This window comes from Strix uralensis, chromosome 4, assembly GCF_047716275.1.
Source record: "Strix uralensis isolate ZFMK-TIS-50842 chromosome 4, bStrUra1, whole genome shotgun sequence".
NCBI classification, from domain to species: domain Eukaryota; kingdom Metazoa; phylum Chordata; class Aves; order Strigiformes; family Strigidae; genus Strix; species Strix uralensis.
In genome coordinates this window covers 114,502,795-114,524,539 of record NC_133975.1, presented here as the reverse complement: position 1 = coordinate 114,524,539, position 21,745 = coordinate 114,502,795, and the positions used below count along the sequence as shown (strand labels likewise).

Here is a 21,745-nt window from a genome sequence, read left to right as displayed (position 1 = left end):
GAAGGTCTTGTATAACATAATGGCAAGCTGCCAGTATGTTGTATTAGAGAAGATTTTATGATGCTGCTGTTCCAAAGGAGTACAGTGGTCCAGAATGCATCATTGCAACTGCTGTCATGAGTCATAATAAATTACTGCTTTCTCTTGTGGTACAAATTTTTCCTGTAGAATAAATCTCTTAAAAGTACACTTTAAAAAAATGAAATTATGAAAACAAGCTAAATAAGAGTGAATTAAGTATATAGATCAATAAAAATAACTGCTGCTTTAACCTGGATATGAAATAACGTTCTTTTTCTCTAACCAGTTACGTTATAAAGCTGTGTGTTTAGCCTTGAATAGTAAATTATGGGATTTTTTTTCATTGATCACTTTTTCATTGATTTTTATGAGGTAGTACAGAAGACCAATTTGGTGGAGGAAAGAAAAGTAAAAAGATACATAAAACAGCATGTTTGACAGTGACTAAGCATGGAAAATCTTTTTCAAAGAGCTGAGAGGATGCTCTATGAATGATGCTGCCCATACCTGACTACTAATATGTCCATGCATACCTCTGTACCAAAAGATAAGCTAGCTTTGTAATTTGTGATTGTGAAAGGTGTCTCAGACCCTTAGTGAATTTTATAGGAAAAATTGTTAATTTTGGTTAAACCTGCCACGCTATCTTATCAAATGCATCACTTCAGTGATGCATTAGTCCTGCAGAAGGTACTGCCTCTTTGTATCATGCAATTGCTTTTTTTTAGCATAGAGTTCTCTGTATGTCACACCACTAATACTCTTACTGCCACTTTTGTGTGCACGTAAAGTTGAAAGTCATGGCGTTTTTCCTCTTTTCTCCTGCATGAGCATTGCTGTTAAAGCATTTTTTTCTTTATATGAATGTTGAAATACTGAAAAAGTGATGAATATAAAAAATGTTTACTAATATTATCTTTTATGGTGTAAAAAGAAATCCTGTTACAGTGTTTGTGTCAGTTCATATGAACATGAAGGATGACAGTCCATTCTTTTACTCATTTTCAGAAGGAAAATTTTATGTACATAGCGAAGTGATATTGTTTTTCTCCAAGCCTGCGTGCCAGCTAAGGGCTGATAGAGTCCATGTCTTAGTTCATGTCCATTAGGCTACGTTGTGAAGAATCTGTTGGGAAATAACCAAGGAAAGAACTGAAGTCATAACATGCTTATTTACGTAGGGTGACTTGTAAATGGTATTTAAAAGATGGGTTTTCTGTAATATTTATCTTAAGAAAAGCCTGACGAGAATAAATCGAACACTTCGTTGTTCACAGAAGCTGAACTGTAGGTGTGACTTGGAAAAGAAAGGTTTCTGTGAGATAACTTCTTGGTTAAATTGTGCTTGTACAGGGCTGTTGGTAGGTTTTCTATTTGAGATTGAATTGAAACATTGACATAACATGGTTGTTGCAGATAATATGTTAGTATGGTGAGTAGAAACTGTAAATTCTGGACAAATGTTATTATAGGAAACTTGAGTGGGAGGTTATACCTTTTTGTCTTAGAAACATCTTGCTATGATTAAGACCGTTTGTCACACTTTCCAGTGTGCAAAGTGATTGTGGATCCAGATGTTAATTAAGAAGTAATTTAAGTAGTGAATTCTAGATCTTGTAATGGCAGTTGCTGTTTCACACTTGGCCTTTTTAGGCCTTTTAGTATAAATCTTCAGAACAAAACTAAACAAATGAAAGTGAGTAGCCAGGATCCATTTGGTGTTATATTACTTTTCCAGGCCTCATGCTTTTATATTTCAAAATAAACACTCTTTGCTGCTTGTGGTATTTTGAGGGAATTTTTTCTTGATTCTTAAGTGTCATGCTATAACAGCAGGTCTAGAAGTTGTCAGGGAAGAGCAAGGATATTTGTGTGTGTGAAAGATATGATAAAATTTTAAACCAGAAATTACTACTAATCTATCTGAGCATTTGAAGGAAGCTACAACTGAGTGAATGGTAACACTGAAAGTGAGCGTATGTTTGTGTTTGGCCGAGGGTACTGAGCACAGACCAAAGAAAGAAAAATACAGATAAGGCTGGGAAGAGAGAGCAGAGCTTATGACAAAACCAACGGGGAGCCACTAGATAAGTGACTACGTAGGATCTGTGAGGCCTCGATCAGACTTTAAGATCCACTTTTTACCCTCAGTTTCTTACAAAATACTATGTATCTTTACCACTTGTAGTTGAAATTACTATATATTTTACAATTGTAATGTGACTATAAAGATCTGAATCTGGGCACCCCTGGGTTAGAACAAGGAACAAATAGTTCAGATAAATTAGTTCTAATAAGAAAAGGGTTGAATAAAATTTAGAGGAAGGTTGGAAAAAGCTTTTTAGTACACAGGATCTTTAAATTATTTTTAGTTGTCTGCAAAATGAAAGCTTACTAATTCTGTTTAACAGAAGGAGCCAGTAGTGAGTCAGATGACAGCTAATTGTGGCAATACTAAAGAAGCATTTAGGGGTTTATGGGTTAGAGCTGTCAGCATGAGTGCAGTGTACCTGAAAGATGCCTGATGGGGCAGTGTCAAAAGACTACTGTTATTTAAAAAAAAAAAACAAAACAAAACAAACAAAAAAAAACAAACACAAAAAAACCAACCCTGAAAGAAAGAATGAAAGAAAAAAAATAATAGCAAAGATGTAAAAACACGATAAATGATACAGTGGCTGTGCTGATTAGGTCTGCAGGCCTGTACTAGAGGTCATCCCTCCTCCTTTTGAAACTGTATAGCCCTGTGCTTGATATCTCTCTTAATAAACACTGCAAGGAAGGTTTTTAAAGAAACAAAAAAGCCCAATTGTCATGCTCTTATGCTGTTTTGCAACATCTTTGAGTTCTCTACAAGCATGAAGGATTTCAAATGCAGGGATTTCCAAACACGCTGCAGAAGATTACACAAATTTCTTTGTATGCTGTTTAACATCGATTTTCAAACTTAAGCCCCAAGAATCCACTTATTTGGGATATTGTTCAGAGGCAGCTTAAATTGTTGATTATGTTGAATAATCTGCACTCTGAGTTTCTAAAACAGTTACTTGGTCCACATTGAATTTTAGATTGTTAATATTCATGATTAATTTAGAATATGTTTTTGTATCAGCTGTATTAATTTAGTGAAGATAGGAGGTAACTATTTTCTAGTAGTTTGATTGAAGTAAGGACACCTGAAGACTTACTTTGTCTATGTATGTATTTTCTTCAGAGAACTAATTGTTGCAATATGTTAAGGGATACCTTTTTCCTAATGGGGAATATCAGCAATTTGAATAATAACACTTTGAAAAAGAATTTCTAGAAATATTTTTTTAAATTTTTTTTCTTTTTTCTGCCACTCAGAATAAAGTCCAGGGTAGGAGTTAATTACCATAGAAAGCACTTGGTAACCACTTCGTTTTAACTTTAATATAGGTAGCACTGCAACTCATAAGAATTCTATCACAGTATAGTTCTTTTTTATATAGAAATTGATGTACAAAAAGTTTTAATAATATATTACCGTATGTACTAGAGGTTTAAAATGCACCAGCACACTTTCTGTATGAAATTACTTGTGGCCTGGTTAGCAGCCATTGTCCTTGCTTTAAATAATAGAAAATATAGGCCCTTTTTAATTCTAAGTTGAATACTTGCTTTTCAGAAGGAAGGGTTTAGATGACATCCTTTGTGTCTGTGAATCATACCTTTTCTTTACAAATTCTTCCAGGAAAATTAGGAGGTTCTTTCACTATTAGTCCCTGGAAGGCTAGCAAGTGACAGGCTGCAGGGATGTGCATTTACAGAAATGGGTGTCAGACAAGAAAAGGATTACTGGTCACTAGTGCTTATTTATGGTACCTTTGCTGGTATTTTTCTTGGAACACGCTTCACGTGCTTCTTGCTTAGACTTCCTTTTTACATTTCTTCAGAAGTTAAGCCTTAAAGATAAGACACACAAAAACTTTAGTGAATGTTCAACTCTGCAGGCTGGAGTTTGAGTTGTCTCATCAGCCAGTAAAGGAAAGCAAACTCCACAGCCAGATACTGTTTCAGCTCTTCAAGGGCAATTTGTTGTTCATAATGACGTATGAAATGCTAATTATATCCTGTGCTGCTTTTCCCTTGTTTCTGTCAGTTAAGGGAAACATGATGCACACTTTCAGACAAACTTCCTCTTCTTTTCTGGTTTGCTGTTTATGTTGTCACACAAGAATGTATGTTTTATGTGGCAAATCCCTTCTTGTTAAAATTCTTAGAAAACCTGTGATATTGAGAGCAAAGGTTTAATTTATTTCTTAACTGCTAGTGATGAGGACGAGCTTGTGGGGTGCAGTTCAACCTATATAGGATTCAATACTTTCTTTTGGGGTACCTGCCATTGTTGACCATTACAGGTATGCTGATGGGTTTAGAAGACTTCTCATCTGATCCAATATGGAATATTTAATTTCTATTATTTATTAATGAGGCCTAGTCAGTTATAATTACAAAACAACTAGAGACACATTAAAGCTTAGATGGCAAGAAAGAGTGTAGCTTAAAATATTCACAGTCTTGATTTAAAAAAAAAAAAGAGTAATTGGCTATCCAAAGTACAGTTGCCATTAGATATTCTCTAGTCATAGAAGCTTTTTTATTTCCGGTACTTTGAAAAGGGTAGTATTTGCCAGTGATATTCTAATCTCACTCATAAATGCTTCATTTTATGAGAATTACCCTTTACATAGTATACTTTGGGAATGTTCTTTATGCAAGGGACTTTTTTGCCACAAGGCATTTTAACTCAGGCTTCTTGATTAGCTAAGGTTTACATTCAGTGCAGCTTAATTGTGTATTTGTGATGGGGTATGTTGTGATCATCTTGTATATTTTAGTTCTCTTTTTTGGTACTCTTATTAGCCTTAAAATAGTCCTCTAATTGCACTCTGTGGAAAGACATAGCAATTACTAACATCAAAATGCATGCAGCAACCTGAACATTACAGTGTACAGTACCATCACAAACCTTTTTTTGGATCGTACATTGCCAGAAATGAGGTGTCAGGTATAATAGAGAATATTCATAGTAGCAACCCAAAAATGTGTCAGGTATAGTTACCAATGTTCTGTGTGGGTTTTTTTTATAGAGTGTTTCAGACCAGTATAAAAGCTTTCATAACAAGGAAAATTAACCTGAGATTTCAAAAAACTTCTCCAAAATGATACATGTAAATTAAATCTTGAGGAGTTTGGGGTAAAACCTCTTATGAAAAGGGTTATGATTAAATGTTTTATGCAATGTGTGTGACCTTCATTCTTTCTATGATGGTAATTTTTTTTTCATTACTCTACAGGTTCAGTCCATGCCACATCAATAGCAGCTTCCAGAGTGGAGCAAGCACTGTCTGAGGTTGCTTCATCTCTGCAAAGCAGTGCCCCTAAACAAGGTCCCCTGCATCCTTGGATGACTCTGGCTCAAATATGGCTTCATGCAGGTAGTGTGAAAGTAAAATTCTTCCTTGTTCTTTCCCCTCCCCTTTCTTGCTAGCCTAAGGACTTGTAAAAATCTGTTGGTTTCATTCAGAATCTGTTACCACTTATCAGATAAACTTTTTCCAGGTTGGAAAAAGATGTTTGTAAGATTACTGAATAGTTCCTGCAACTAGAAAAGCTTTATCGTTGAAAATAAATAACTCTGCATATGTGCAAAAGAAGGGTAGTAGTAACCACCTGTCCCTTGCAGCTGTGATCATAAGCTCTCATTCAGTTCTCTTCCTTCTAGCTTCATTAATCTAAAAGACCCAGGATTGTTTTTCTAAATGTGGAGTCATCTTGAGTCAAATTAGTATTGTTATGCTGCTTCAAGCCTCAAGCTAAACGCAATATCACAACTAGCTGTTATATAAAATTTTAACCAAAAAATTATGATCCAGTGTATTTTTACACAGTTTAAAATGTATACTGTGCGATTGTTTTTATTGATACTTGCATCAGAAAGGTGTAATTTAGAACTCGGCAATTGGTCTGCTTTGGTCTGCTCTCAGATTTGAGCATTTTTCAGTGCCATAATTATTTTTTTTCTTTCATGTTTATGTTCAACAAAACAATGCTGTATTTCTTAGCATTCTAATTTACCGATTTTGCAGTAACAGTTTTATTGTGTGAAAGTCATTACAGGGCAATGACTCCCAGTTATTAATTAGTGTTTTAGAGTAAAAGCGCAGAAGATTGGAAGGCAAGAGCAATGATGGTGCTGTTATAACTTTAAACATTGGAAGGAAAGAGCAATCTTATTTGGGGGTGGAAAGACTCCTTGAAAGCAACACAGATACGAACAAGGCAAAGTCCACCAGGGCATAGTGTAGTCACCTGCCCTTCATTGTGGCATCATTGATTTTAAGTATTTATAAACCATCACAGCCATCCACAGTAACTCTTAACATCTGTAATGCTGATAATTTCTCAACCTTCTGTGACAGCCTGTTCCACAGTTTATTTTCTGTCTTTTAATTTTTGTTGGTCATGTCGTGTTGCTGCTTACCCAGTCCATGCAAGTGACTGATACTGTTTTACCCACAAAGGAGAGGTCTGGACACTCTTTGTTGATTCCTTTTTAGTTCACAACTTAGTCACGTTTGCATCACATGGGTGGTCTGCTGCTGCAATCTGCTGCACAGTCCACTTTCCACTCTTAATATCTATCTCAGCAAGCGTGGTCTGTAGGCTGTATTCTTCATTACAAGCAGGAGGAAGCATGGGTGGGAAGGAGGAGAGAGTTGGGTTGGAGAATGAACTAAACTGTTAAAGATCTAGGGGAGGAACACAACAAAGTAGGAAGAGTGCTTTGACTCTTTGTGTATGGAGAGCAATGAGGTGAAAGAGAGCTTCTGTTTGCTTTCAGAGAAGGTACTGCAACCTGAAGTCTACTTCCTCTTGACTTTGGAATGATCCTGTTCTTGATACTTAAGGCTGGTGATTCGTGCTGCATTTCAGAGTGTTTAGGTATCCTGCTATTCAGCTACTTGTCCTGCCTTGAGAAAGGCTTTTTACTGTAGGAACATTCAGAATAAAGTTTTCTCCCAGAAGCACAATACAAAGCAGATATTCTGGAAGGTATCTTCATCAGTATATATGGGTTACTTGCAGTGATAAAATTACTTAACGCCTTACTTACAGCACATGTTCTTTAAATAAAAGCGAAGATTTACCATTGGGAAATTGCTTCCTTTTTTAGACTTATGGCACATTTAACTGTTTGATTCCCTGTATGGTGCAGTGCTTTACTTCTTGGGGGGCGGGGATGTGGGGGGGTGATTAATAGCATAACTTCTAGTAGAGAAAAGGAGAAGTTATTTTAAAAATAATGCTGTTAGAACTTTAAACATAAAGGAATTCTTTTGTTTTAAATGTAATACTTTTAGGAAGGTCCGTTAATAACTGTCAAGTTTCTCTGCTGCAATTAGTAAGCAGGACAGCAAGATTTAGTATCTCTTACAGTAACATGAGGCTAGTTTATAAGCAGTATTGCAGCCTCTGTTGGCTAGTGTTAAAAGCCATTGATACCATACTTGTTTCCCCTCAAGGAATATAGAATTTCAACTGTGGACTAGTAAATTAGCCAATCTCTGCTTATTTTTTCAGTCTAGAATTATTGTGGTAGCAGATAATCACCTACTTAAGTCATTTTTAATTCTATATATTATTTGCTAATAATTATAGCTTTTACTTAGTACTTTTTATAGTCTGTGTAAATTGTATTTTTCCTAACTGTCTTTGCACCGAGCAACTTGGGAGTATGTATTTAAAACTGTGTTTCAAGTCTGGTGATGCTGGAGAAGAGACAGTAAAACCAGGAGAGCTCAGATGGTTAGCATTTAAATAATGTAGTATATTTTATACTCACTAAAATCTTGTTTCTCATGTAGTAATATCAACCACATAGCTTTTAGAAAAGCACTGAAGCATGAAGTACCCAAAGCTTTTCCAAAATATTTCAGGTTTCTTTAAAAAAACCCACCCCTCTCAGTGCAATTCACACTTAATGCTGTTATGTCCAGCTCTCAAATTACAGCTACAACTTGTTCTTTGGATTCTAGGAACAGCTAGTAAAAGTAAAATCCTAGAAAAATTTAACTTCTCCCAAATGTAGATTTTGATTTCAGTATTTTATCGCATCGTTATCTTCCAGGTTTGCCATTCTTTAGTTACACAGTACCATCTCTGACTAGATGAGGTGCTTCTTTTGGGGTTAGGAGGAAAAAAACTGTTGCTGGATCTGCAATTTCATGTGTTAGTCCTTCATGTGGATGAGACATTTTTCCATCAAAAAGCATTTAATTAATTTCTAAAAATAAGCTGCATTAATCCATACATCCACATGGACATACTATTTATGTTAGGTAGAATGTGTTCTGTGAAATGACTGAGTCAACTGAGGAGCAAAATAATGCTATTCTGGTAAAAAAAAATCGTTCTCCCATAAATAGGATCAGATCTTAGGGGAAGAAAATCATTTGCTTCAGCAACCCTACAAAAATCAGTTTAAAAAAATAGAAAATTAGTAGGACCTTTAAGTTGTGCTTACTCACCAACAGCTATTGAAAGTCCATTTTTTGTTAGTCATTGTTATAAATTGATTTTGATGAAAATAATTATGAATATTCATAGCAGGTATCACCTGTAAGTTAAGGTTTATAGACTCTGCTATACTGAAGTTGACTAGTTAGGGATACTATTAAGTCTGATGCAGTTATCTCAGAAGGATCCTTTAAAGGCACTCAAACATCACTCCCATTCAGTTTTAGGCATAATCCCAAATCCACTACTGTATTGTGAGATCCTGATCTGACAGCCTTGAAACCAAGATGGGTGGCCTGTACTGTACAGTGAGAAGCATGTCTTGAACAGCGATAGATCACTTTGCTGTTTTGATGGAGCATTTTGATTTAATCTATAAGACTCTTGTACAGTGTGATGCAGTAGAATGCAGTTATACAATTATTTTGAGGCTCAATTTTTCTAGGGTCTATACCAACATAAATAGATAACCCACCTGAGAACCTTTAATATATTTTTCTTTCATTTAGTATCTCTTCTCCCACTCTTTCAGTAAGAGATTAAGGTAATCCAGCAGGATAGTGAAATAGCAGTGTTCAAGAGTGTTACAAGAGCTATTGAAGGCAAATACTTCCTCTGTTTTTAGTTGTTAATCACTTACTGAACGAACCTTTTTTTCCCTGTAGTCAATCTGATCTAGACAAGTGTGTGTCAGGCTACTCAACTGCTTTCATCAGGAGTGCTTTATGTTAAATTAAATATATCTGCTTTTTTTTTTTTTTTTTTTTTTTTTTAAGCTACAGAGTTAAATATTCTTAGCTCCTGGAGGATATCTTGGATAAAACGCTTGGAAATACCAACAAATTTTATCAGATCAGAATGCTGATTAAGCATTTCACATGTTCTGCTAACTTAACCAGGAAACTTTTCATATCAAATAACATTATATTTCTTTTAAAATGCTCTGAAGTAGGAAACTTGGAACCAGGCTTGCCATTTAGTGGTTGGTAGCTGGAGCAATTCCTACTGCTCCCTGAAAATCCCATAATTAGTTGTGTTCTTTTACCTACTGTAAGGATCTCTGTGTGCTGTTTTTTGTTGGGGTTTCTGTTCTTAAATAGTACTGGAATACTGGCATGCTCACATCTTAAAAATAAAACTAAAATTTAAAAAAAAAAAAGACCAGTTAAAAATGGCAAATTATAAAGAGTCTTCTGGTGATTAAAACAGTCATTTAGAGGTTCAAACTCCTATTACATTTAGAAAAGCAACATTCCTAAAAGAATAATTCATTTAAAATAATTTATGTAATAATTTCTCTTAAACTGCGAAGTTTTTTGACGAAAATAGCCTTTGTTTAGAATGAAACTATTTACAAATACAGCACAAGTGACAACATCTAGTCATGATATGATGAAGCAAGAATCGTTCATCGGTCCTCACATTTCTTCCACAGCTGAAGTCTACATAGGAATTGGGAAGCCCGCTGAGGCCACAGCATGTACCCAAGAAGCAGCTAATCTCTTTCCGATGTCACACTATGTTCTCTACATGAGAGGTCAGGTGGCTGAACTTCGTGGAAATATCGATGAAGCCAAACGCTGGTATGAAGAGGCCTTATCTATTAGTCCTACCCATGTGAAAAGCATGCAGAGGCTGGTAAGTCTTGAGTCCATTTTTCCAAGTACTTTTGTCTCAATTTATGATATTGTATTGTGAAACCTTAACTTTGTACGAGGAACCCATAATTTATGAGTTTTCTTATTAGCCAAATAGCTTTGGAAACAGTCTTTTCTGCCTTTTTATTCTCTCTTCTGTGTGTGTTGGAACATAAAAAGCATCTGCAGGCATATAAGACTATTTCAGTCCTAACAGAGACTGCAGAAAAAGAAGTCATTTGCATCTGCCTAACTTTCAGTGCTGTTGGGCAATAAGGATGGCTCATAATAAGAGAAGAGTTAGATACTGTAGTCTAGAGGAAAGACCAGTCATTCTTCTAATTCCAAACTAAAAGATGAATTCTATGTGTTGATTGATTACCTTCATGCTATATGATTTCTTGGTTTTTTTGAAAGGTAGAGAATCAGTCTTGCTGTCAAAGGAGTGTGTAGCTTTAAGTACAAAGGTACCCTCCCCAGCATAAATGCATGTTTGTTTATATACTTCATATATATGTACATGTATATATTCTGTGCTTACTGTCTTAGAAAAATCACTTTCTTTTTTTATTCCAGATAGGGCAGAGTAGAACAGCTGCGATCAGCTTTTTACCCCATCTTTTTGTTCAGAAGTAGAAGCTGGTTTCTGCCTAGGTGCTTATGAATTATTCAGAGAAATTTCTCGTGCATCCCTGAGGGAAACATACGAGACAAAAGATCAGATAGGAAGGCAGCACAGGGAAAGTTTTTTGTTTCACCTTTTCAGCATTTCAAGATATTTGAGCCTACTGACAAATGCCAAAAGGTTCCTTTTTCTGAAGAAGCAGGCAGTCGACCTAAAGCAGTGCAGCTCAGTGAAAATGAAAGCTTATGTTTTTTCTGGGTATCTTGTTGCCCCTCCTCTGAATCCACCTTTGAATAGTCTGTAAACACACAATGCTCTTCAGAATGACTGGGAAATTAGCTGCCTTAAGAGGCAGGTGAGATGAAAAATACTGTGAGTCCAATCCAGGTTCCCTTTTTATGAGCTTTTCAGTTGAGTGTAAGCTGGAGGATAACTCTTCATTTCACTGGAATGGCCAGTCCTTTTTAGGCATTCTTAAAATTTAAAATTTTGTTTTTAAGAGCTTTCTTTATTACTCTAGAACTTTTCTCTACTAAGATGTTGTTTTGAATAGATGCTGAGAGATTTATACTGTTTAAATACAAGTATTAAAGATGTATGCTATAAAAATACTTGTCTATGTAATTCCTTGTGGGGAAAAAGTACAAGATTCTGTATCCTTCTTGATCTAGTGACTATTGCAAAAAGTATTTGCAGGAGGAAGTTTGCAGTGTTTACTCTTGCCTCTGTGTATAGATGAATATCTGTACATCTCAACACTTTGTGTATATTTACCTATTTATTATAAAGAGATATGATCTTGGTGGCAGGGGAGCTATAGCAACAGCACTGTGGAGGTACCAGCCTCTATAGCAACACCTGAAACATTAACTTGTAATATTTGTATTCACAATTCTAAGCTGACAATCAGTTTATGAACCAAAGTTCTGTGAAAAAATACCTTGTTTTCTGTGATAAATTTGGTATTTTAAAATTATTTGATATGGCTTTCTAGCAATGCTTAGAAAGCGATATAAAATGCTACTGTTTCAACATAACAGTTACCTTAGAGCTTAGATTTATTTAAATAAGCTTTAGTGAATTTCTTGTTTTGGGCAAATAGCAAGTATATAAAATGCAAGAAAGCATGTAGCATACATATCCAGCCCTGCCTCTCCAAATAAAACTACTTAAAATAGTTAAACCTGAAATCAGTTTTTAAAATTTCCTGATGCTAGTGGTTTAGAAATGTGGATCTTTGATTTGAGGTAGTTTGTAGTTGTCCAGAGAAGAAGAAAAGCCAAATAAAATACTAGTTTATATTTGTATGAACAAGAATGGCTTGTTTGGAATAGGCAAGATTTCTCCTTTTATAATCCATCTTTTTAATGATGATACATCACTCTGGTGAAAAGAATGAAAAATTAAACTTAAAAGCTTTACTGTTTTTCCATACAACTTTTTGTCCATAACTCTCTTTAAGTACTTATCCCTGAATATGATCTGCTGTTTCTGCAAAGAAAGAGCCTTATTAATCTAAATTACTGAAGAAGTGTGTGTAGAAAGACTAGAAAGTTTAGTCTTGTGGCTTGAGAACTGATGTGCTTCCTCTTGTGAATTGTAGCATGTCCTATGCTTTGGAGTTTCTGCCTGAAGACTTGATTTGTCCGAAGTGCAGACTCCATATTCTGTTAATGTGACCATGAAGACATGCTCTTTGCAGAAGTCTAATGTATTATCTGAATGCAGTTGCCTTTTATTGTCTGGTATGATCTGTTAAAAGACTATATTTTTCTAAAACTACAGTTTTCTAAAGAAACAAGTTATTAATTATGCTGCTGTCTCTAAGGTCTTCACTGATTTGCTCCTGTTTTAAAGATTTACTAAAATGAAAACCAGGAGGACTTGGCAATGGTGTGAAAATTGGAGTAGTTAAGAGTGATGGAAGAGATCTGTTCACCAACAAAATGATAATGATAAATGGGGGTGTTTGGAGGGCAAGGTTAACTCTTGCTGTATTTGCCTTAGTAATGAAATGCCTAAAACTACGTGACAGCAAATGGTGGGGGCTTGATCCACGAATAAATGACAATTTGTTTAGCTGTATTCTGTATTCTGCTTAATTAAACTTCCTGGGAAATGGAACTGATTGGGTTATACTGTTACATTACCTAAGATGTGTGAGATTCTAACAGAGACCTGGCTGCAGGGGGCAGTGTGTTTGTGCGTGTGCTCACTGCTATTTCAGTCCCTTCTAAAATGTTGGGGTTTTTATTAACGAAATCAGCTGAACAACAAAACTAGTTCTTTCAAAGAGAAATGCTGTGAAAATTCTCTTTAGTTGTTTGTGCAACTGAATTATTCCTCATACAGTTAATGTTTAAATCCATACATTCATCCACTGTGTTCTGTTAAGCAATTCTGATTTTAAGTTCTGCCTTCTTCTCAGGTGCTATTTTTTACTCTTTGTCGCTAACTGAAATTTTCTCCAAGCCAGGGGTTATACCAGCTTGCTATTTGACTAGCTCTGACTGCTCAAAGGATGTCAAGAGTGAAGCAGTAACATGTCAGTATCAATTAGGTGTACTTCAGAGAGAGCAGCAGCAATGCTTTTGAACAAATGCAGTGTCCTTTCTTGTTTTTAAGGGTTGTATAGTGCACTCAGGGAAAACAACGCAAAGTTGTGGTCTAAAGGTTTGAAATACTTCAGTTTGTGTTCTGTATTTCAAATAGCTTTTTATCACACCCAATGAAATTTAGAATTTAATTACTAAATTAAAAAATGATGATTTGCACTCCAATTGAATGTCCTATATGCTTGCTTGTCACCTGCCTGATTTTGGCCAGAATGGATTTATTTGCACAACTTTCTCCATTCTCCCTACCCTTTATCATCACCTCCAGATTTCTGCATTACTGCTGCCTTCCTGCTTTTGTCATTGTTTTCCTCCCCTGTGAAAAAAGAATAAACAGTCTTTTATCTCCTGCAGTCAGAGTGCTGTTGTGGAAAGTGGCCCTTACTGCTAATGTCTGAAAAGTCCTGAAACAGGCCACCATTCAGTAATGCCTGAAATGGCAATGAATATTTCAAACCATTGACCAGGAAACAAATCTGTATATTCTTTCTCAGGCTGAAAATTTCTTAGCTAAAGGTAGCTTTGACATGAAATAGTTTTTCCAGCATCTCTATACCGTTACAATCCTAGAAGACTCTAGTATTTTTTGAATATTAAGTAATTAATCATAGCACTTGCCAGTTAATCCTATTAGTAGCTTCGCTTCTAAGAGTAGAAGACTAAAACAGAAAGGGAGAAATTACTTATCCAAAATTACTCATGTAGAAATTAGTTTTCAAAAAACATTAACTTAAAGAATTACATTCCCCACTCCACACTGTTAGATATCTGTTAACGTTTCCTGTAATTATGCAGAACTAAGTCAGATCTGTTAAGGCTTAGATTAACTATGTGCGCTTTACCTCTCAGTTATAAATATGTTGTTATTTATTTCTAACTACATTACCTTCTTACATTTTTTTTCAACCCAAAGACACTTTGCAAGAAAGAAGCCTAACAGTACATATGGGTAGTGTATGCTTATGAGCCTGTCAAGGATGTTGAGCTGACTCAAAGAAAGGAAAAGCAGAGAAGACTAGAAATGTGAGTTGACCCTTTTTGAAGGGGTCAGGGAAGTTAAAGAAGAGAAAGACTAAACACAGTCACCCAAACTCTTTTCTTTCAGTGTGACAGTATTCTCTAGTAGTCTTCCTTTCATAACAAGGACCTCATCTGGGGAACATGCATTATAATGCATTTGATTTTCATTGCCAGGCTGCTATACTGTAAAAATTGTTGGTTTAGACCACATGGGCTTATCCTGAGCACATTATGCTGGTTCTTGTGGGTGGTTTGTGTTGTAACTGGTTACCGTAGAGCTAAATGCTAATGCCAATCACAGTGCTCGTTGGACTTGCTCTCCAAGTGCATCCTTATGCACACAGTGGTTGAAGAAGAATAGAGAAATAATGGTAATTGGCTTTGTTAGATTTGTTAGTAAAATATTGTGGATTTGCCCTTCAGAAACGTCAAGGTTACTTCATAGAAAGTAGAGAAAGCAAAACATGTTCAGCCAAAAACTCACTGCTCCTTACAGAAGGCATTTTACTGTGATCTGACCAATATGGATCTAAATATTTCAAGTAGTCGCATCCTGCACTCTGAGAAAACAATGGCAGTTCTACTTCCACTTTAACCTGGAACACGCCCATTGAGTCCAAGTGACTCAAGAACAATTTGAATACACTTTAAATTCTTCACCTGCCATGTGGCACTCACAGGTTATATTCTTTTCTGCATTGAAAATATTATTTCCCATTTTAGCCTTACCACAGAAAACCATTGGTGCTTAGTGCGATAAAAAGCATATAACACCAACTTGTGTAGTCATTAGCTTTTGAAATAAAACACAGTGTGAATCAAGGTGAATAATCAAGAAAGTTTGGTTTTTTCCTGTTTGTTTCAAAGTTATCTCCTTTTAATTTTTTAGTGTTATTAGTTCAAGTACAGCAGTTAACCATTTCACACTGACTGATATCTTAAAGATTACCACTGATGAAAGATCAGTAGAATTTCTTAATTCCTGGATGTTTTATCTGAGTTCTACAGTACTCTCTTAAAGCAGATCCATTTTTCAGTATTTTACAATAATTGCTAAAAACTTGAGTTTAAACTAGAATTCAGTTGCTCTTTTGGAAATAGAAAATGACTATAGGAATTTACTGCACTAATTTTGTTTATGACTTGAAGCTCACATTTACTCAGGCAGGACTATCTGTGCTGCTCACCTGAGAGCTGTTATTCTGAAAGTGTTGTTTTGGGGTTGATGAAACATAGGTCCTGCTTCATAAAAGACTTTCTTTTCACATTACCCTATATTTACTCCAAATGGTTTGAAGCGACAGTAGCAGGAGCAGATCGTTCAACAAGAAAATACCTCCACTCTTGGATGCTGTTCACCATCTGAGAGTGAGCTCTATAAGGACTCTTCAGCAGGTTTCAACTTGTCTGTACTGTCCTCAGCTGACGACCATTACAAGAGGAATGCTGCAACTGGTCTTAAATTAGTTGTTTGGTTTAGACAATTTGTGAATATCTGAAAATGCAATAGTAATTTGATTTTGTGCAGCGTGCACTGTTGTGGCACTGAATGGAACTGGACTAAAATGGAGGTTATAGTAGTGTAGTATTTGTTGGGAATCTAGTAGGAATGGTTAAAGCAGCTTTCTGTAACTTTTTCTTAAGTGTTTTTAGATCTATTTTTTTAATTAACTTTCCTGAGATTTCTATTTGAAAGAGAGTTTCTTTCTGAATTGAAAAAGGGGGGGAGGGGGCTGTGTTATGTTTGTTTGTTTGTTTTTACATAGGGATTTTTGCCTGGTGTGTTCATCTTTAACTTTCTGTTTTCATCTGTTGTCATGTTATCTGTGTGATAGATTTTTCCAGTTTATCAATTCAGGTTCAGCTTGCCAGAAACCATTTTATCACTTCTGTTTGTTCCATTTTAAAAAATGGAAAACTAATTAGTGGTAGATGCTGGCAGAAGGAAGGGATGCTTTGGCTAGAGTTACTCCTCTTTATTTGGCAGGTCACGAATCATTCCAGTGTTTTTATTGTATTGTGTGGAACTGATAAAATTCTACCCATCAGATAATTCATCATAATTCACTGTTGCAGCAGGTCAGTCTACAGTGTGCAGTAAAAGTCGCTTCTCTTTGCTTGGAAGGTTTTAAGAATCTTTGTTTTCAATTTTCAAAACACAAGTAGTGTTCATCTCAAGCTTTGATTCATGTTTTATAGCATGTCTTTGAACTGGGTTCTATATCAAAACTGAGCTATTATCAATTCATTTCACATACAGCAAGTAGAGATTAAATATCATAATGTGGTAGGTAGCGACCAAGTATCGTTTCAATTCAAGGAACAAAATCCTAAGATCACAATGGCCCAGTCTGGATCACAGCTTTGGGTTTGCTGGGTATCATAACAAAGCATCTTAGGAGGGACTCCCTGCCCTACACTGTCCAAGTAATTGACAGGCAAAGAGCTGGGGAACAAGAGTACGATCACATACTGTCTGTGTAATGGTAACAGTATTCCAGATACATATGTAAGATACATCCACCCACTTGCCCAGAGAGGTTGTAGAGTCTTGCATCCTTGGAGATATTAAAAATCTGACAGGACACACCCAGTCTAGGTGACTCTAGTTTGAGTTTGGATGTAGACAATCTCCAGAGGTCCCTTCCTACCTCAGTCATCCTGCGATTCTAGGAATGCAAGCAAAAGCTTTGTAGATACAGGTAATGATTTCTGTTGGATGACATGATGGAAATGCTTGTTTGTGGACAAAATCTTGTTACAGTCTTCCTATTAAGCAACACTTTTCTTATTTTTACCAGTGGTAAAATCTATAAAGCACAGATTTTGTTTATTCTTCCCCCATTTCAATGGTACATTACCCATAGCAATAACGGAAGGAAGGTGCAAAAGATCTTTCTCAACGGTATTCACTGTCTTACATACATGAATGTATAATATACACATATATGTGTGTATAGATATATTCTCTGCTACAAACCTGCCTTAATATTTTGGATACATCGTATTGTCTTTGCACTGTGAAAGTGAGGTGCTGCCAAACCTAGTTTGGTACCTAGGTGCCATGCAACCTAGTTGTTCTCAACTGGTCGTTGTCTTGCAGCATTGCAGTACCCCGCAGTTCTGTAAAACGGCCCATTCTCTGATAGCTAGTTAATAATGATGCGGTTTTGTTTGTTGCCAGTCTGATATTTTTATAAGCTTGATTTGGTTGGTTTGGGTTTGGTTTTGGGTTTTCTTTAGGCATGCAGACACAATGCAACTCTGAGAGTGGCCAGTTATTTCCAGAATATCTCCAGTCATGGTCCTTAAGCGGTTTGTTTATGCAATATGGTTGGGGAATGTCCATACAAAAGTGTCAGCGGCAAAACAATGCAACTCGAAAAGCCTCAGTTGGGATCTTCACAAATTAAGTTTCTGGGCTTCTGTCTCTCTTGATCATTTTTTCATGGGAGGTTCAAGTATAACTTAATGATCTGCATTGAAGCTTCTGTAGACAAAGATATGTGTAATATTATTTAAAGAACACAAAATATTTATGACTCTCTATGGTTGTTTACATTGGGAGTATCTCCTTGTTTCATAGTACTAAGTAGAGATGATAAACAAATGCTAGTTAAAGCATCTGATCACTGTATAATGAAAAATCGACTTTTTCAGGCTTTTTTTGTAGGTGTTAGAAAGGGTAATTCCTATTAAAAGTCTTTCCAGAGTCCTTATATCTCCTTATGCATTTTACCCTCTAAAGGGCTGACTGCATTAAAGTCATTGTCACTTGGGTTTTGTTAATATCCGGAGTAATCTTTACCTTTTCCTCCATGCCTTTTGCTGGGTAACTGGGCACCTAAAAGAGGATGGAGGAATAAAACATAGATTTTTACTAGTGGAAAAATACTAACAAGCAAGACTAATGCAACAGAATGAAAATGTCAGTAGTCTTAGTCCCAGTAATTCAGGATATTGCCAGGAGGCCTCCTGTCAGTAAAATGCTAATAGTTGCTCTTGATATTTGAGTTCTCCTTGTTTAAAAAAAAGAATAAAGTAGAAACAAGAGAAGGCCTGGAAGAAATTGAAAATGTGTGGTATTCTCTACTGTCCTCTGTAGTCTCTTACATACCTTTTCATGGATAATTATTGGTGCTTTTTTGCGTGGATCTCAGAAATACAATTTTTATTTTGCTCTGTGTAATTGCCTTTCAATATGAGAATTGCTTTGCAAAACACTTTTAGAATTAGGTCATTCTGCTGAAGTATGCACTGGGCTAATTGTGATTATTTTGCTTCCCTGGGCGTTTGTGCTCACTGAATTTATTAAAGTACTACTTTATAGCTTGAGCTGAGAACTTACACAGAAATCAAAGCTATATGACACCTGGTATGCATGGCTGTCTTTCCTGTAGTCTATAAGGGCTTTTGCTTGTAGGCAACATCTGGCATCTAATTATTTATAATTGAATTTCATATAATTAATAAAGAAATATTTTTAAGGATTTATTTTGGGATAAATATAAAGAATGTGAAAAAGGCTGGAGAGAGCAGCCATGCTCAACTTTAAATGAACGAAAGGGATTTTATTTTCCTGTTCCCGAGAAAGGTTCTGTTGTAGAATTCTGTAGGTGAGAACTCATTAACTACAGGAAAACATTTGAGACATGACACGTGTTGTTTGGGGTTTTTTTTCTTTTCTTGTGCTGTATAATTTTGCATACTGGTGAAATATAACTAAACGCTACCATCAACAGCAGTCTGCATGAGACAATCTATTCTATGTGGTTTAGTTGTGGTTGTTAGTAAATGTGTGTCAGAACCTTGTAGCACTGTAGCCGAGAGTCTGAGACCTAGCTCTTTAGCAGTCTCTCTTACAATAACGTATTATTATAAAATTGCGCAGGAGTTATCAGTGCATGTAGTTTGCTATAAATCTCTTGCAGTTCTCAGGTGCATTTCTGGTGTGCTGATGAAATTACCTCTTGCTTTTTGCTTTACATCTATAACAGGGAGGCTTGACTTGCTTTGGCATAAGCCGTTTCCTGAGACAACAGACTGCTCTTGAGAGGACCGGGAGTTACCTAAGCAATTATGATTGCTTTTTTTCTGACTAGGAACTGTAAACAACTTGTTTGTAAAAATTGTGCTTTATCTTATCCTCATCAAGCAGAAAGTGGCCTACCTTAATGCAAAAGTAGAGATCTGGAAGCAACTGTCCCTCAGGAAATGATTTTAATGCTTGCTTTTGTCAGGGTTATGTCAAACAGCTGCATTCCCCAGATAAGTTGTCTACTCTGGTACAGTTTTTTCTGCAAATCCCCAGTCTGGAACAGTCTTTTTATGTCTCTTTATCTCTCCAACTCATCTCATTTTAAATTTTATTTGAAGACCTCTTTTCCATTTACTGAAGCTTTACTTTCCTGCTTGCCAGTATTGTACCTAGCAGTCCTTCCTGCGCTCGTGAGTCTACAGCTTAAAGATGAATTGAACCTTGCACTTTGGAAAGATTCAACCAACGTATGGTAATATAGTTTCTCCAAGATTAATTTTCTTTAAACATAGACTGTTTACTGGTAGCTAACTGGTTTTAGATGGAGTTAAAGAATTAGCCTTTAAGGTTAATGCCAGGCTATTTTTTATGTCAGGATATTTTTTTTAATCTAGATGATCAAACTAACAGAGAAAGCAATTATTTCAGTGAGCTTTAACTCATTGGAAGATCTGAACTGTGTTTTGTCCAACTCTGAAATCTATGTTCCTTTCTAAGGTTTGATGGTTATTTTTCCATTATTCTTCATATTAGAGTATATTTTTTCAACAAGTAGCAACAAATGGTATGAAGAGAGTTATGTGCAGCAACTACTCTTCAGAAAGCTGCCATCTCTTGATTTCTCAGTAGGGGAGAGGAGACATGCTGTTTGGCCACCTTGCATACGGCATCTCACAAAAGAAAGCCACTGTTTTCTCTGAATAAAACTGACCGCTGTCTTCTGTAACTGGAGTTAGGGAATAGGACATGGGAATGGTCTTTTAAGTAAAACCATTGTGGCCAAAGCTGGGCACTGCAGGAGCTCTTTACTAAAAGCCTTTGGATGACCTGCTTCTGTAGTATAGCTTCATTGCAATCACATTTCATCGTCACTCTTGATACCTGTGTACTAAGACAATAATTTAAACTAAGATATGGCCTTAGACTGAACCTTGACATCTACTTATCACCAGTGGATAGTAGTTCTTAGCTAATTTTTATATTCTTGTGCTGCTCTATGCCATCTCTAGTTTGATTTGTTTTCCTATATCCAGCTATATTGAAACTTTGCTGAAATCCAGACAAATTAGTTCTACAAGTGGGTTTTGGGGGGGTTTTGGTTGGTTTTTTTTTTCCCCGGAATTAATCTATCTAATCAAATACCGTACAGGCTAGCTTAGTGGCTCTAACCATTCCTTTTTTCAACATTTGTTCTAAGGCCTTGCATGTAATTTAAGAAAAATGAAACAATACTTTTCTTTCTGAAATACAAACAGTATACTACTTTTTGGTAATAAAAATGCTTACACTATTAATTTGGTAGCTAATGGCTGATTTATTTTATTTTTCATTTTTGTCCTTTTCTAGGACAGAGATAAATCCGGTTCTCACAACTTGGTTATCTGGATCTCTCTGGTTTAGGTTTTACATTGGCTTGGAAAAGAAAATTCCTTTACTTTTACTTTGAAAGTCAGGATGCCTTTTTAATTGCTTTTCTGCTGAGAATAAAGGATCTTTTCATGCTGTTGCTATAACATGATGTAATATTAACATCAACATTAAAGTTACAAGCCAGTGTCTTGGTAAACTGGTATTGATGCTGTACACTTGGCACTGGGATACAGTGCTCTGAGTTTCAATTTGTGTTAACTTAATTGGGTAGTGATTGAAAAGTGGTCAACCCTGCAGGCTCGCTGAAGCCATAGTAAGCAGACCATGTTTAACCTGCGTACTGGGTGAACCTGTATCAGAGGCTATGTTGTAGAGTTTATGTGCTTGAGCCAGTTACCTATGTGTAAAAGCACAAGCATCAATGTTTCTAAACCTAGGCTCTTTCCAGTACCCTGCCATCTGCAAGGAAACATAGCTACTGTGTGTTTAATCCAAGTTCACTCCACATGAAACATAGTGAATGCAGATTTAGAGTTGTTAATACTTTTAATGCCAATTCTATCATGGTAAACTACTTGGTTAAACTGCTATGAGTGGGAAAATACATCATGAGTGAGACTTAGTAATGCTAAACTTGAAAACAGAAAGCTGTTTT

The 21,745-nt window shown here is 35.9% G+C and overlaps 1 protein-coding gene across 9 annotated transcripts in view; it reads left to right on the top strand.

Annotated features, from left to right (window-relative positions):
* Positions 1-21,745, top strand: part of TTC7B (tetratricopeptide repeat domain 7B) — a 146,588-nt gene that overhangs the window by 104,940 nt on the left and 19,903 nt on the right. For 7 of the 9 annotated variants that reach the window (XM_074868596.1, XM_074868594.1, XM_074868593.1 and 4 more), the window contains 2 exons: positions 5,343-5,483; positions 10,001-10,203. In XM_074868596.1, coding sequence (XP_074724697.1) covers positions 5,343-5,483; positions 10,001-10,203 — 344 coding nt within the window. Of the gene's footprint in view, positions 1-5,342; positions 5,484-6,889; positions 6,991-10,000; positions 10,204-21,745 lie in introns of those variants that run through there. The other 2 variants (XR_012628942.1, XM_074868597.1) reach the window with 2 other exon arrangements.